Raw genomic sequence first — 18,420 nt, 5'->3', positions numbered from 1 at the left:
TACGCTCCTTACACCAAGCGAGGCGTCGTTTGGCATTTACCGGGTTGATGTGTGGCTTCTGAGCAGCCGCTCGACCATGAAATCCAAGTTTTCTCACCTCCCGGCTAACATTCATAGTACTTGCAGTGGACCCTGAAGCAGTTTGCAATTCCTGTGTGATGGTTTGGATAGATGTCTGCCTATTACACATTACGCCCCTCTTCAACTGTCTGCGGTCTCTGTCAGTCAACAGACGTGTTCGACCTGTACGTTTTTCTGCTGTACGTGTCTCTTCACGTTTCCACTTCACTATCACATCGGAAACAGAGGACTTACGTATGTTTAGGAGTGTGGAAATCTCGCGTACAGACGTATGACACAAGTGACACCCAAACCTGACCACGTTCGTAGTACGTGAGTTCAGCTTAGTGCCCCATTCTGCTCTCTCACGATGTCTAGTAACTACTGAGTTCATTGATATGGAGTAGCTGGCAGTAGGTGGCAGCTAAATGCACGTATGTTTTTGGGTGGTGTAATTATACTTTTGATCACATAGTGTATTGATGACAGTGAAACTCCTACAAATGTTACTGACCTGTGTGTGTTTGCAGGTGGGACCTGGATGGAAAGGGGTCACACATCTTTGTATGGAGTTGCATCTGTTATTGGTATTCACTCAGGTAAAGCTTTAAAAGTAGAAATAATGTCTAAATAGTGCGAACAGTGTGCATTAAGGAAAATATCCTACAACGAAGACAGTGAGAAACTGTGGCAACAAAAGTATGCAGTAGCATGTTCTAAAAATTTTAGTGGCTCAAGTGGGGGCATGGAGGCTGCTGCAGTTGTAATGCTAAATACCTTGGTGATGGAGACTCCTCTTCGTTCAAAGCTGTAACAGATAAAAATCCGTACAACACAACAACAGAAAAGTTGGAATGTGTTGGCCACATCCAAAAGTGGCTTGGTGGTAGGCTTCGTCGCTTGCTGAAACAGAAGAAAGGTGAAGTACCTGAGGATGGAAAATCACTAGGAGGAAAAGGCAGGCTTACTCTGAAAGAAATTGTTTCTCTTCAGTTTTTTTATGGGAGAGCTATCAGGAAAAGCACACATAATTTAGAGGCAATAAGGTGTGCTGTGTGGACAATTTTATTCCACAAACTATCCACTGAAAAAATATCAGTGCACAATCTGTGTCCGAAAGGCGATTGGTGTGAGTTCAACAACAGAAATTAGACGCATTCACGTAAACACTCATTACCAGAACCTGTTATGAATGTAATTAAGCCCACTTTCAGGTTTCTTGCAAACCCTGATTTATTGAGGAAGTGTCTTCATGGAAAGACACAAAATGCAAATGGAAGCCTCAGTAATTCAATTTGGATTAGATGCTCAAAAAGGCCATTTTGTGGATTTGAAGTACTCAAAATAGGTTCAAATGGCTCTGAGCACTATGGGACTTAACATCTGTGGTCATCAGTCCCCTAGAACTTAGAACTACTTAAACCTAACTAACCTAAGGACATCACACACATCCATGCCCGAGGCAGGATTCTAACCTGCTACCGTAGCAGTCCCGCGGTTCCGGACTGAGCGCCTAGAGCCGCTAGACCACCGCGGCCGGCCTCAAAATAGGTATCTTTGATGCAGTTTTGTGTTACAATAACGGAAATAATGGCAGAATTGAAGTGCTGAAGCAGTTGGTATAAATCCTGGTGTGTTTACAACAAAACCATTTTACATCATCGACGAGAGCAGGGTCAAGAAATCTAACAGATCAGAGTCTTACCTGCAAATACAGGCCAGGCAGATTCGAAAAGGAGAGAACAGAAATATGGAGAATGAGGAGTATCAGTACGGAGGATTTTAAAATTGAGGTAAGCATATTATGTGCAGAAGTATGACAAAAAGTCTTTGACCCTCATTTTCTCTGTTTTACATTGTTTATGTTATTTGAAGCCTTTTCTCAAAAATTATATGCGGTAGTGCCATGAAACGAAATTTTCAGGAGCTATTCGTAACGTGTTGTTCTCTTCCTGGAACTAAAAAATACGAGATCGTGCCATTTCGTTTTGCTGCATAAATTAGATTCTCATCATCTACAAAATTTGTGCCACACACAGAATCCTTAAGTGGCCCCAGCTGATGGAAGACCGAGTGCACCAGGTATCGATTATAGGTTACATACTTGGGACACATCTTTATCACAACTTCGAATATTGATCAATCTTAGTTGTTGCACATATACTTCCTATAACCATCGGTAACTCTAGTGCCAGTAGTTGAGTTATGATGCACCGGTCTGGACGAAAAATAGCACTCGCGCGATGCACATCATCGGAAGCAGTGGCTGTGACAGGACTTCCAGAACGTGGCTGATCATGAAGTTCAATTTTTGTAATTCCTTGTGCTTTAACTCTCTTTATCTATGGCCCCAAAACTACGTCTTTCAAATGCTTGATTAACATATGTAGCTCACAATCATTTATGGATGTTCTTCACGGTTTCGTTTTTAGCAACCACCAACTCAGTTATACGACGTTTCTTGAAACGAGTGTGTAACGTAGAAGCCATTGTGATGGTTCACTACTGCTGTGCTATCGATCGGAACTGTTCGAAACTTCGGACATGTCATCAACATTATTGCCAGTGTTCTGCCAGAGACAGGTTTTCACATGGTAACTCTCCACGCTCTCCTGTCTCCTGCCGTCCTCTTAAAGTTCGCGTAATTTCCGCTTCCCTTTATGTCGCCTATCGTCTTACATCCTCTCCCTCAAACTAGACCTTCTAAATATCCTGTTAGCAAGCACTCCCATCTCAACGAATGTTCCACCTAGTTCTTCTTCCTTTTTTATAATCTGCAGCTGTCTTCTCCTCTCACGAACACTTTCTAACACTCTTTCCTATCAGCATATCCTCTCCATTCCACATCTCAAATGCTTCTAGTATTTCTTTTTTTCTTCGTCCTCTCGTTGAGTGTCTGTGTTTCTGCCCCACAGAGTGCCACACTTCAGCTAAATCGTTGCCAAGTCTTTTCCTCAGACTTTTATCTAGTTTGTTCCGTAATTACTTCCTCTTTCTGATGAATGCCACCTTCGCTACAGCAATGCTAGCTCCCACCTGTTGATGGCACAAGTCTTCAGTTATCGTATTTCGAAAATATTTAAATGCTCCCACTTGGCTATTTAAAGCAACTAAAAGAACGTTCCCCTGAATCTAGTGTCCCAACACACAGTTAACATTTGAAAATTCAATACTTCACGGTATAATGTAGGAAGCGAGATAAAAATTGGCACGCATGCCTGAAATGACATGAGGTTTTACTGAAAGTAAGAAATTGCTCAAAATCACCAAGAGATGGCGTTTTATGTGATAAAACAGCAATAATTAGCATAACAATCTATTTTTAGCAAAGACGATGTTCTTTGTAGGAAATGCTCAACACACGTAATAAGGAAATGTGTTTCTGCCTTCTGCAAAAACAACTTATCTTGTTTTACTGTCCATACATTGTTTGGAAAAGTTCCTCCATCATTAATAGGTTTCATGTATGATCTGTTGAACAATGCAACAGAAGAATACGAAACACTAAAGGGCTTACAGAAAAAATCAAGCACATCAACATAGAACAGCAGCCAAACTCACATAATTTGATACCACATCGATGTACACCAACATTCCCACCCCAGAAACCATCGACGCCATCAAACAATATTAGAACAACAAACAAACAATCCCGAACCCTACATCAAAAAATAACAAACATTCTAAAACAAACCACAGAAGAAAGCTATTTCACATTTGACAACCACTTCTACTCACTACAGGACGGATTCTAACATGGGTCATTCGATCAGCACTCAGTGGAATCATAGGCAACATCATCTTAAATCACAATGAAAACGAAATATCTGAAACAATAATGAAACCCAAACAACACAGAATAATATATAAGGGGCATTCAAATGAAACCTGGTCACTAGTGTAAAGTAACGGTAACGATGTTACTAACTCAGAAATGTAGTTATATACAGTACACATACTCAAAATTAGTCGCCAAAACTGTTGGTACATTTATCCCATTGCGACAGTAGCCAGTAAATTCCATCCTTGAAGAAGCTAGTAGACTGCTGTCGGATCCAGGCCTGGACCCAGTCACACCCTTCGTCGTCCGTTGTGAATCGATGTCCGTGAATAGCTTTTTTTAGCTAAAGCAAGCTTTACCTTTAGCAAGACTAAATCATTCACTTCCGCAACCATTTCCGGTGTGATGACACGATGAGATTGTCCAGAGCGAGCATCGTCTTCCAGTGACTCGCGCCCCTCAAGGAATCGTTTGAACCATTCGACAACATTTGAACGAGTCGGACTGTCCTCACCGTACACATCCTTCATCCATCGATACATTTCACGGCCTCCATCTCCCTCCGCCGCCAAAAATCGAATCACTCCTCGTTGTTCCTGCTTACTCAACTGCATGTTGGGTAGTGGACGATAACTTGTGTGACCACCTTCTCTTCGGCGTGAAACCTCACTGCCCCTATGCAACATCAAACTGTGCGCACGCATCAGCCTCTCTACCAATAGGTGGCACTAACATATCCGCAGTTACGTAGTGCCACCTTACGTAGTGCTACCTTAAGGCAAAGGTAGATTCACTGACCAGCTCAGTGTCTCCACCAACACATGGCGCCATCATCTCCGCAGTTACATGGTGCCACCTTACGTGTAAGGCAAAGGTAGATGCACTGACCAGGTTTCATTTGAATAAACCTCATACTGATATCATTACGCAGATGACATCACATGCCCTTAGACGAAATACGTGACTTTACAAAAATTCCACAACGATATAAACACAACTTATCTACGGATAAAATTCATCTTAGAATCAGAAAAGGATAAGAAGCTAAGTTTCTTAGACATCACAGCATACAGACACACTAACCAACACAAATTTTCCATGTTCGGAAAACCCACAAACTCCAGCACCAACATAAATCAACAATCAAGCCATTCCACTACCCACAAGGTGCACAGGTCGAATAAAACTTCCTTCAATGACGAGAACTACAGAAATGAGATACAAATAATCGAACAAGTAGCAGTTGAAAGTAGATACAAAACAAACATCATAGTTAAATAAACCAAAAAATAAAAAAAATAAAAAAATGCACCCATCACACAATAGCCAACAGATCAACATACAGGCTCACAGAACATAAACACACACAACACAAACACGCGCAACGCATCTGAAAAAGAAGCATCCACAAAAACAAACAAATGGCACACACTCATTCACTACAACAAAGCTGCTCACAGAATATGCAATATATACAGAAAACACAGACTGAAAATTGCCTACAGAACAGAGACATCTGTACAAAAAAAGCTCAGGGCAACTAACACTAACACAAACTAACACAACATACCTAGGATCTACCACCTCATGTATCAAGACAGCAACTCAACTTACGTTGGACAAAGAAGTAGAACTTTCAACATCAGATTCACTAAGGCAGAAGGACACAAGAAACACAGACCAGCAGACACAAACACAGACCTACAAATTCTTAAACGCAGCAATAGCTCTCCACATCGATTTATAAAAGAAGAAAACTAGTGGAAGGAAAAAAATGAAAGATAAATACACAACATTATGCAATGGAACCCTATTCTCACCTATAAAAGGAATTATCAGAAGACCAAGAAACATAACAAATGACAGTAGTGCTAATAAAAATTGGTATCACATTATGGCTAATATTTGAGAAATTATGTAACAAAACATTGTTAAACTGTTATGAACTAATGATGACATGTTGGAAGGCAATAACTATAGCTGTGCTATAAATACTAAACGGACTTGTGAACACCAATATGTAAGAATTAGGTACATATTTATTTTTCTTGTTAATGTTCCTCTCAATGAATAAATACTGTAACCTCAAAAACTGGTAAATATCATAACGTAATAATTCTTTGTATTTTGAGTATATCCATTGTGGATGACAGACTGCGACTGTGAGTTAAATTGGCTACTTATCTGCTAATAAATATGCAACCAGTGGTTTTTTTTTTTACTTTTCTGATACGATTTATTCAGCTATAAACATGTTTTCAAGCTACTGCAGGCTCATCATCAGATGGAACTGTTACAAGAACCTTATGCTGTGGGCCAAGTGTAATAGATGCAGTACTGATGCTGCTGGAGGAAACGACAGAAATTTAGTAATCGGAGACGAAACGTTTACGAAACCATAAGTTTCTTATGTTTAAGCTAATTGCAGTGCAATGCCTTGTGGTATCCATATCAAGTCTCTTCCTATGATGTACATTGTTAACCTACGTACTCAAAAAAACACAGTATTTAGCTGCATTTGGTTTTACACTGATTCATATAAAGTAAACACTTGGTGTTTTTACAGTGAATATGGATACCACATATATTACATTTTACTACATCGTGGTCTTTGGAATTAGAAAATTGTAATACAGTACAAATGTTGCTAGTACAGTTATTACATTTCAGTAAATTTTGCTAGCTGCAGGAGTGTTTTTAGATTGGCAACATGTTTATTATTATGGGTTAACAGTAGTACAAAGGTAAACAGATATAGTGGATATTTACTATGTAATTAACTTTTTTTATAAATTACAGAATGCCATAGTTGATACATGGCAGGGAGAACAACATTTATGCAGGAAGATGAGTAAGTGTTGTTATTGCTAGTTATGTTTTTTTGGTGCCAGGATGTCTTGGAAATTCTGGCAGAAAAATTTTTGTGTTGATTCATTTTGTTCATTTAGGATTTTCTGAGGAGATTTTAGTCTGTGGCAGGAAATCTCTAATTGTTCAAGGAGGTCCATCCATATTCCTTTTCCAGCAATGTGTAGTACTGAAAGATTGTCATTGATATCACCAACAGTGTGTTCATGATGAGCAATATGTGATGCAAAACTAGACTTGATTAAGTCTTTGAGTCTAAGGGTGTCCAGATTTTCCTTGTAATAGGTTGCAAAGTTTCTGCCTGCTTGACCTATGTAGAAACAAGAAAGGAGCATGTGAGTTTGTGTATCCCAGAATCTTTATGCCAATCTCCAGTAGATTTATGATTGTGAACAATTTTGTTTTGTAGTTTATTGTCAGGAAGGATATTTTTATGTTGTGTGATCTGAAAAGCTGTGCAGGTTCACATGACACATTGCTAAGGAGTGGATGACAGACAAATTTTCTTATTTGTTTCTTAGCTTCTAGTGGTGATAGTGATTGCTTAAGTTTACTTTGGAGTTTTTCAACTAGGGTGTTTATCGAAGAGGAATTATAACCATTATTTTGGGCGATGGATAGAAGTATGTTGATTTCTTTAGATGCATCTTATTCACTGATAGGGGTGCAGAGCATATGGTTTACAGATGACCTGAAGAAAGCAGTTATATGTTTATTAAGGTGACATGAGGTGTTTATAATAGCAACATCACTGGTTGTGGGTTTTCTGTATATCTGGAAGATATGTTTGTTATTGTGAGTGGAGATAGTCATGTCAAGGAAATTAATTCCTTCAGTGGTCTGGTGTTCAGCTGTGAATCTGATATTTGGGTGCATCTTACTCATTCCTTCTGGTAGGTTGTTTAGTTCTTCTTTTCGACAATTGAGAAGTATTATTGTGGAATCCACATATCTTTTATAATACACGACATTGTCAGTAAATTGTGGGTGTGCTAAGAAAAATTCTTGTTCCCAGTTATTTACAAATATGTCAGCAAGCTAGCCTGCAAGAGTGCTACCCATTGCCAGACCATTGCTTTGCATGTAAAATTTCCCATTGAATGGAAAAAAAGTTATGTGAGAGGACTAAATCAAGCAACATCATGTGTGCACAAATTTCTGCATTGCTTAGCTTATTGTATTTCATTAGATTCTTTTGTATTATGGGTGAGATTGTCTTTCCATGGGATATTGGTGTAGAGGTTTACTATGACAAAAGAGGCAAATGTTTCTGTGTCTGGCTCTATTAGATCTTTAATGCTGTTGATTAACTCAAAACTGTTGTTAATTGAAAAGCTATTTTCAAAGGTGTAATTTTTCTTCAGCATATCAACAAGGTTTCTGGTAATTTTGTATCCTGGGCTGTTTATTTGGATTTACATTTGGATATCTGGGACAACAACTTTTATGAATCTTAGGCTGAGGCCTTAACATAGGGGCCTATGGATTCATTAGAACACAGTACTGAGCTTCTTTACTGGTCACTAGAAAATTGCAGTTTTTAAGTAGTATTTTCAGCTTCTCTTGACACTTTGGGCGGTGTCGATTTGCAGTTCAATTATATTGTTAGATTCAAAAAATTAATGTGTTTTGTTATTATATCTCTTTAGCGTGTGATAAGTACTGTGTTACTTTTATCTGCCTTTATTACTAGGGCTTCATGACTAGTAAGCTTTTTATTGATATTTGTGTTATCTGTTCACCGTGGGCTGGTAATGAAATTTTATTTTCTATAAGATTTTTCGTTATAATTTGATTTGCTTTATGTGCTATGGCGATCTGTGTGTTATGGCTTAGTTTGCCAAGGATAGTTTGGCTGTGGCAGAGGCTATTTTGGTGCTAATGATTAAATTTTTGATATTCTCCTTATTTAGTATGGGAGCAATGTTGTGTTTCAGCCCTTTATTTAGTAAGCTCAGCTCATTACTGTTGAAATCTATGTCAGAGTTGTTCACGACACTATGATAAAATTTATTTGGTGTAAATGCATGGTCTACAGATTCGTCTTTTGATTTGTTTGATATCAGATCTGAAACTATTTTCTTGGTCTTAGGTTTAGTTTCCAATTGTAATTTATTAACCTGTGCATCAACCCTGTCAAGAAATGGCGTAAGGTGAGTTGGGTCGACGACACCACATAGTTCACAAAGCAGCTCATAAAGCAGTTTAGTTAGCAGGGCGGTCTTTTTGTAGTGCTTTCTGATTTCCGATTTTAGCAAGATGATTTCACAATTTCTTTTGGCTTTCTGTGCTGGCTTGCTTTTAGTATTGATCATTACGTTAATGTACTTTGGAATGACTTTTTCTGTGGGACACTTCTTATTAAACTTGATAGCTCGGATAGATTGGATCAGTTTAAACAGTTTGTTTCTGTACGTGTTCATTGTTCGTTTACCTGGCGAGGTAATGGTAAGTTCAGTGTATCCATTATGGATGATTAACTGCGACTGTGATTTAAATTGGTAATTTATCTGCTAATAAATATTAAACCACAAAAAATTTTAAAAAACTAAAAAAAGCGTTTTTGATAGGATTTAGTCAATCATAAACATGTTTTTGAGCCACAGCAGGCTCATCATCAGATGGAGTTGTTACAAGAAACTTACGCTCCGTACCTACTGTAGCTAGATGCATTGCTGATGTTGGCAAAATGACGGAAATTTATTAACTGGTGACGAATCGTTTACAAAACCATAAGTGTCTTATGTTTATTGTACTTACAGTGCTCTGACTTGTTGTATCCGTATCAGATCTCTTCCTATAATGTGTATTATTAAACTATCTACTCAAATAAACACATTATTTACCTGAACTTGGTCTAGCAGTGATTCACAGAAAGTAAGCACTGGATGGTTTTACAAACAATATGGATGTGACAGATATTAAATTTTATTGCATCATGGTCTTTGGCATGAAATACATTGTATTGCAGTAAAAATATTATTGCTACAGATATTAACATTTCAGTAAATTTTGCTAGCTTCAGGAGTGTTCTTGCTTCTACACAGGTCGAACTGGGAGAAATTTTACAACTCACCACAAAGAACATACAGACGCCCTTCGACTAAAAATTAAAAGGTCTAGTTTTGCATCACACACTGCTCATCATGAAGACTCTGGTGGTGATATCAATGATAGTCTTTCAGTGCTATACATTGCTGAAAAAGGAATACACATGGACCTTCTTGAACAATTAGAAATTTACATCCACAAAATAAAATCACTTCAGAATATCCCAAATGAACAAGATGAATCAACAAAAAATTTTTTCTTCCAGAATTTCCAGGACATCCTGCCACCAAAACAAAATAAGCGACAATAATAACTCTTTATTCATTTTCCTTCATAAATGTTGTTCTCCTTGTCATGTAACAACTATGCCATTCTGCAATTTGTAAAAAATTTTAATTACATAGTAAATATCCACTATATTTGTTAACCTTTGTATAACTGTTAACCCATAATAAAAAGTATGTTGTCAATCTAAAAACACTCCTGCGAAAAGCAAAATTTACTGAAATGTAATACCTGAACTAGCAGCCTTTGTACTGTATAACAATGTATCTCATGCCAAAGACCATGATGTAATAAAATGTAATATCTATCGCATCCATATTCGTTGTAAAAACATCCAGTGTTTACTTTATGTGAACCATTGTAAAACCAAATGTAGCTAAATACTGTGTATATTTGAGTACATAACTAAATAATGTACATCATAGGAAGAGATTTGATATGCCACAAGACAGTGCACTGTAAGTACCTTAAACATAAGAAACTTTTGGTTTCTTAAACGTATCGTCACCGATTACTAAATTTCCTTCATTTCTGCCAGCAGCATCAGCACTGCATCAATTACACTTGACCCACAGCATAAGGTTCTTGTAACAACTCCATCTGATGATGAGCCTGCAGTAGCTTGAAAACATGTTTTTGGCAGAATAAATCGTATGAAGAAACTAAAAAAAGCGTTTGGTTCCATAATTATTGCGAGATAAATATGCTGTTTTTTGTATATTGCTCAACAGGCAATAAATGAAACCCACTGAAGGTGGAGAAACTTCTGGGAAACATTTATGGATAGTAAAACCTGAAAAAATGTGTTTGCTCAAGGCATAACCACATTTCCTTATTACAAGTTCGGAAACAAACATGGACAAGGAATGGGTTTCAACCAAAACATTAAATGCTCAGCGTATCAGTCCGTATTCATCAACAAAACCTGAAGTCGAGGGACAATGTCGTGGACAGCATTGTACAGCATGTCAGTAGGCAAGGTGAGAAATTGCCGTCGGATATTGTCGTTTAGCATCCCTGACGAGGTAGGACGATCGCGGTAGACTTGTGACTTCAGGTAATCCACAATCAATAATCACACGAATATAGATCCAGTGATCTGGGAGGCCAAGCACGACGAAAGTGGCGACACAGCACACGATCCAAACGACATGCGCAAGGGATATTGCACATGTGTAGCAATATGAGGTGAAGTGCCATCCTGCATAAAAGTTGTAGCTTTCAGCAGGTGTTTATCATCCAGGCTAGCGATGATGCAATTGTGTAATGTATCGGCATACCTCAGACCTTTATGTCTGGCAATTAATGTGATAAATTAACATCATATCGTGACTTTGTCTTCAAGTCATAGGGCTTCCATGACAGTTCTAGGATCTTCGGTAGCTCAAATTTCCCAGTTGTGGATGCTGACAGATATTCCGAGTATGAAATGGACTTCGTTGCTTCAAAACACGTTAGACAACCGGCGTCATCTTCCTACATTTGTAGAAGAGCCCACACCGAAAATACTTTTCGTGTCACAAAATCAGTGGGTAACAGTTCACGATGACACTGAATTTTGTACTGATAGCATTGTATGGCATTCCTTAATGTTCTCCTGATAGTAGAGCGTGGAATGACAGTGCGATGTGCGACTTCATGAGCGGTGTCTTCACCATGCGGGCATGAACCCGCTGAAGTCTCCATCTCGTCCAGATCTGTCATAGCACAATAAGCACCTGTGTCTGGTCGCCCACCAGTGGCTTCCAACTTCGTGATCATTTTCTTCACATTGACACTTATAATAGGACCTTTACCCATTCGAATACCCTGTTAGTAATGCTTCATTAACAGTGCCTTTTCTGTTAAAGTCGAAATGCCGCGATTGCTGGCACATCTGACTCCTCCTCTTTTTTTTGCTTTATTGTGATTTCAGTCCCCTGCCCCATATGGGCAGGGGAGGGCTGTCAGCGGCACAATCCGCCGCTCTTCAGCCAAGAGACACGACAACTAAAACAAGAATAAAATGATACATACATAAGGAGATAAAAAAGGGGAACATAAAACAGAGTAAGGGGAGAAAATGGAGGTAAAAAGACATGGACATGTAGACGTTCATGGGGGACAGTTAAAAAAAAAGGTCACCAGAAAGTAAAAAAAAATAAAACACAGTTGGCGATTCTTGAAACACAGAGAAGACGCTAAATGCGAATGCACAGGTTAAAAGTTGGCCACAGTATTAAAAACACTCTGAAACAACACACTTAAAACCCACTTCGAGCACACACGACGAAGAGTAAAACTACCAGGTGGGACCTGCCGAGGGAAACGTCAGACAGGATGGAAAAGGAGGTGAGAGCATGGGGCAGCTGAGGAAGCGGCGGGATGAGGAGAGGAGGAGCAACCGTGGGTTCACAAAGAGGCAGGAGACACGTGGGGCGGGAGAGGAAAAGGGAAGACAGGGCAGGAGGGAGTGCAGAGACACTGAAAGGAGGCACAAGAGATGGAGGGGGAGTAGGAGGGGAAAGCCGCTCAGGAGGAGGGAGGGGGAGGAGAGGGAGCCCTGAGGAGGAGGCAGGAAGAGGGGGTTAGAGTTGGTAGGAAGGGTAGATGTCAGGGCGAAGCTCATCATCCGGGAGGGGTAGATGGTGGAGGGTGTGGAGATGGGGAGAGAGAGGGACACAATGGTAAAGGCGCGGCAACTGGTTGGGAGTGGAGAGGAAGGGAGACACCAGGGGGTGAGGGGGATCAAGGCGGCGGACAATATATAGTGTGCGGATAAAAACGGATGGGGCGGATCATGGATTTGTAGGTGTGAAGGATGGTGGAAGGATGCAGACCCCACGTCCGGCCAGACAGGAGTTTCAGGAGGCGGAGGCGTTTGTGAGCTTTGTTTTGGATGGTAAGGAGATGAGGAGTCCAGGTGAGATGGCGGTCGAGTGTGAGGCCAAGGTATTTGAGGGTAGGAGTGAGGTGGATAGGACGTCCATAAATGGTGAGGTAGAAATCATGGAGGCGGAAGGAGCGGGTGGTGCGGCCTATGATGATCGCCTGGGTCTTGGAGGGATTAACACGGAGGAACCACTGGTTGCACCAAGCGGTGAATTGGTCAAGGTGGGTTTGGAGAGTACGTTGGGACCGTTGAAGGGTAGGATAAAGGGCTAGGAAGGCGGTGTCATCAGCGAACTGGAGAAGATGAACAGGAGGGGGAGGTTTGGGCATATCAGCAGTGTACAGGAGACTCCTCCTCTCACTGCAGCTCATTTTATACATGATTCTCATGCGGTCTCACTGACGTGTTGCTGTCTAGCGCCATCTGTTGGGCTATCTACCTACATTATTCCATGAATTAGTGTAATTGCAAATGAATAACATACTTTGCAGTCGCCCTGTATATTAACGGATATAAAAATAATTACGGATCATTCATTGAATATCCCATGTATTTCTGCATGTCGTTTACTATGATATGGCGTAAGCACTTGTCAGAGTGTCTGTAGTAATCTCGTCCTCTACCACTGAATTGGCGGGATAAACTGGAAATAGTCACTGCGTGAGAGTAAAGGAGAATATTAAAAAACAGTGGCGCACTGGAATGTTATGACAAGCAATTCCATCATGATGCAGAAAATGAAGCTACCCTTTAACACCAGCAAGAAAAAGATTGTGTGTATGATACTTTATTCGAATAGTAAGGAATATAAAAAGTGATGACGTGTACGCTTGGAAAAATCCTATCCTTCACCAAATAATTAGTGCCAAAGATGAGCACACAACCGCAATGCCATGCTATCACAAATTTCTTTGATGCAATTACTCTATAACAAGTTTTAAGTGCAGCTGCATCTGCATAAGTTTATAAAGAGTAGGAACATGTAATGTTACGTTACTGTTTTAACCAAGCCGTCCTGTACCTTATGTAAAACCGATAAGAGAAAGTCTCATTAAATAGGAATAAATTCACCAAATAATGAAATTTGAATTAGCAGTAGCGATTGCCAACACGCTACTACTTAGGTTTTGATTTACTGTGTTAAACTGCATGCGTAGCTAAATGAGAAACTACTGTGGTAGTAGGGTGAACACCACTGAGGACAAGGGCTGCGCTTTAGGTACTTGTAGGCTTCACTTCCAGAACTCGCCTTCGAAACTCCTCCTCATCTTGAACGAGAGGTTCTCATCTAGCTGAGTTGAACTTAGATGCACGAAAAGACGAGTTGTGGGTCTTGAGACAACGTCTGATTTTTCAGACACTTCAGCTGCCACTTGCAGATTTTAAGTATGATGAGATCCAGCCGCAACAGTGAAGCGAACTGTAGGGCAAGAGGAAGTTTTCATAATGATGTTCAGTAATTCAAGTCTTCTTTTCGAAGTTTTATTTGCAGTTAGACCTTCAATATGCTTTCGACTCCGGCAGTAGATGCACACGCTGCACATTCATATCCTTCCATTGTACGTATTTCCTATCTCTATGCACTAATCTATGGCAATCATGTTACAACCTCCACGAATAATGTTTTGCTCAGATACCCATTAAATTTGAAATACCATTCCCATTCCTTGTCCAAGTCTGCCAAGGATTTAGTTTATTGATTTCAGTTACTGTTAAATTCGTTCCTTATGGAATTTGATTACTTACGAGTAATGAACTGAATTCAATGTGATCTTTGGTTGATTTAGTCGTGAAATTCATCTATTAATGATTGATCTGCTGATGATTTACTTGTATAAATTTTTACAGGGCCTAAGTAATTTTTTAATTAAAGTATCCACTTAACGAACACCAGCCACTCAATAAGAAAGGACTACACACAGGTTGCTAACAGTGTATCTTTCCTTTGGTGTCAGACGTCAGTTTGACTTCATTTAGCTTTTGTTGATAAACTACACCCAAATTATCTTCAACTTTTGTGAAAACTGAATTAAATAATGTTGAATATTTCGGAAGTGTCTCTGTCAGCCTTGTGGAGTGTGGAAGATATAACGATTATCCAGACTGGGCTGAACGATATCGTGAAGGAAGGAAGGAATGAAGAATTGAGTTTAATGGTCGGTCGATGATGAGGTCAAGACGGACTGAGCAAAAGCTAGGTCTGGTGGGGGAAATCAATGGCATCCTCTTCAAAGGAACCATTCCGGCATTTAGCTTAAGCGAATTAGGGAAATCGTTTAAACCCCAAGTTGGTTGGGGATTTGGAGCACTGTCCTGCTGAAAGCGAGTCAATTTTCTTAGCGCTGTGCCACCTCACTCACTGCATTTACTTTTCGACCCGTTTTTACTGTGAATCATTTGGAAGCAGTACCCAGATACGAACCATGGTTTTACAGAGGTAGGCCATTATAAAACCGTTCAGAAAAATGCTATTCGGCACTTTCTGGCAATCTAATCGTTTAAAAAAAATTACTACACCCCGACCACATTGGTGGTCACTTGCAGCATTTCTATAAAGTGCGGAATAACTTATTTACTGTAACACTTAAAGCATGTTGTATGTTGCAACTTTGGTTTTGTATCTGGGTGCTGCTTGAAATTGACTAAAGGTCGAAACTAGTCACGATGTAACCACAGAGGGTCGGTATAGAGCAGCGGAGATGTGATAGCGTTTACTTCCTTCTCACATTCCAAAATACAGTTCTTTGGAGATTACAACGAAAGCACTCACCATTCTATGCATTTACAATTTATTCAAAAGTGTACGCCTCTGCCGCAGCAACTCGAATGTTCCACGCAAAAATGTCTACGAGGTGTACGTGATAGTCCCAAATCTCTAGAGTAGAACAGACAAGGACTTCCTAGAGAGGTGCTATGCAGGTGGCGCTGTACTCACATGTAGGACGGCAGCGGGAAGCCCTGTGCAGCGCACGGCAGCTCAACCGGCTGGCGGTAGTGGGCCTGAACATGGCTCCGCGAATCGGTGATACGTGGCGGCACCGAATTCTGCGGTGACGTCACGAGCAGCCTACGAGAAACGACAATTATGTGGATTGTCACACACTTCTATTAAAGCTTCTTCTTATCACATTAATGGCATTACAAACAACTGTTTGAATCAATAGCAATATTGGAAATGATGTGGTGAATAATTCAAACAATGCTGAAAGGGAAGAACACTTTAATTACTGCGGATAAATCACAAATAGCTACCCACAGGGTTCAGTTTGGGGTCGAGTACTGTTTCTTAAATACGCGGACCCCCGCTAGAACTCCTCATAACATGCATCAAGCAGAGCTAGTACTTTTTGCCGATCACATAAATATTATAATTAATCCGTTACGGTTAGACACGAAGCCAATAAATAGTAAATTTCTTTTTAAAAGTAACAATTAGCGGTTTTCTGTAAACGTATTTTACCTTGATTTCAGAAAAAGGCCCTATATATTCATTTGTATACAATAAACATAACCTGAGTCAGGATTTCGCTGTGCATTGAGTAAAGTTTCAAATTTCGGGTGTGCAGCCACAGAATTCCCATTTCTTCAGCCGATATTTGCAAAGATGGTCGAAATACCGGTTGATGAAATGGAGTTCCTGCGCCTGCACCCTCAAAATATTATGGATCAACAAACAGATCAACGCCAACGTGTGACGTCACGTCTGCTGGACTGCTGTTGAAATTTTTCGTCAATATTTTATAAAGCTTTAGTCTTCAGTTATTTATTTTAAAGTTTACTTGCGTTAATATTTGATGTAAAAGTAACTTATTAGTGGATTTTCATTAACCTCAGTCTTGCTTCCTGTGTTATTAACTCGAGTGGTCTGTTATTCGAGAGTGTGCTTATGTCGTTTGTCCAAGCCTCGCACCTCAGTAGTGCGTTTAAATTTTGCGGCGTGCAGTTGCAGCTGTAGCGGTTGTTGTTGTTGTGGTCTTCAGTCCAGAGACTGGTTTGATGAAGCTCTCCGTGCTACTCTATCCTGTGCAAGCTTCTTCATCTCCCAGTACCTACTGCAATCTACATCCTTCTGAATTTGCTTAGTGTATTTATATCTTGGTCTCCCACTACGATTTTTACCCCCACGCTGCCCTCCAATACTAAATTGGTGATCCCTTCATGCCTCAGAAGGGGCTTCAAGGGATCACCATTTTATTATTGGAGGGCAGCGTTGAGGCCGGTAGCGGTTATAAAGCTAAAAACTGACAAAGTTATTTGTGCTCTGATATACAGTTATTAAATTTAATAATTTTCAGCGGTATTTCGTGTTTTTCATGATGAAATAACGATTTAATAAAATTTTGGTAACGTTCGCTCTCTGTGCGTTGATGTCCTTTAGTAAACTTCGTGCTTTAGTTTTCAGCTGACGTTTCTTATTGCTTCTAGTGAAATAGTTCAGTAAGATTTTCATTCAGTGTGTTAACTTCTTTGAGTGTTACAGTGGCCGCTTGACTTTTTGGTTTTAGCTAATAATTTTGTGAAGTTTTGTTGGTACTGTTACTAGAATTTTGTGAATTTTGTTGGTATTGTTATTAGCTGTGGTGTAGTAGTATTACCACAAGTAGTTCCTTTCTTAGTAGACATAGCATTTCGAGACCGCTATTGTTAGTTCTGTTAATAGTTCTACTGCTGTAAATGAACGTAGGTAACGTAGACGGATAGTTTTTTTCAGTAACTATAAAATTTTACCATGAGTGAGAAGTGTGGGCTCTGTCGTAGGTCTGTGAGTAGTGGGTTACGGTGTGGGATTTGTTCAAAGTATTTTCGTTGGGGGAATGCCGTGGGGAAGCCACTGGGCATTCTAACGAGATCCTCTCCTGGAAATGCAGGATCTGTAGTAGAAATAAATTGATAGAGGGGCAGGAGCGTAAGGTTTGTGCCCTTCAGGTGCAGTTACAATGCGCAAAGGAGGAACTAAAAAGGTTTAGGAGGGTGAAGAGTGGTGGGCAATGGGAACTGGCAGTTGGCAAGAAGACAGATAGGAGAAGGAGGTATTCAGACAGTTATACTTTGGCCAAATTGCAATAAAATGGCTCTGAGCACTATGCGACTCAACTGCTTAGGTCATCAGTCGCCTAGAAATTAGAACTAATTAAACCTAACTAACCTAAGGACATCACACACATCCATGCCCGAGGCAGGATTCGAACCTGCGACCGTAGCGGTCGCTCGGTTCCAGACTGTAGCGCCTTTAACAGCACGGCCACTCCGGCCGGCCAAATTGCAATAGATTTGACCAACTGTCAGAGTTGAGTGGAAAGGAGCCTCTTGTAGCTGTAGATATAGGGAACATGCAGCAGTCCTCAGCAGTTAGGAGACCTAGGTCAGTTGAAAAATCTAACAGAAAGATGACGGTTCTGCTGCTAGGTAGTTCGCACGGTAGAGGTGTGGGCCAGCAGTTTCAGGAAGAGTTGGGCAGTGAGCATTGTGAAGCCTAGTGCAGGATAGGCTCAATTTACTGACA

The 18,420-nt window shown here is 40.1% G+C and overlaps 1 protein-coding gene across 1 annotated transcript in view; it reads right to left on the bottom strand.

Annotated features, from left to right (window-relative positions):
- The window catches only part of LOC126249301 (Down syndrome cell adhesion molecule-like protein Dscam2), a 1,152,658-nt gene that overhangs the window by 333,834 nt on the left and 800,404 nt on the right, over positions 1-18,420 (bottom strand). Inside the window, exon 5 of the mRNA XM_049950955.1 lies at positions 15,853-15,984. Coding sequence (XP_049806912.1) covers positions 15,853-15,984 — 132 coding nt within the window. The remainder of the gene's footprint in view (positions 1-15,852; positions 15,985-18,420) is intronic.

Source organism: Schistocerca nitens, chromosome 3 (assembly GCF_023898315.1).
Source record: "Schistocerca nitens isolate TAMUIC-IGC-003100 chromosome 3, iqSchNite1.1, whole genome shotgun sequence".
Lineage (NCBI taxonomy): Eukaryota > Metazoa > Arthropoda > Insecta > Orthoptera > Acrididae > Schistocerca > Schistocerca nitens.
The sequence above is the reverse complement of the archived record's forward strand: the minus strand, read 5'-3'. Positions and strand labels throughout refer to the sequence as shown.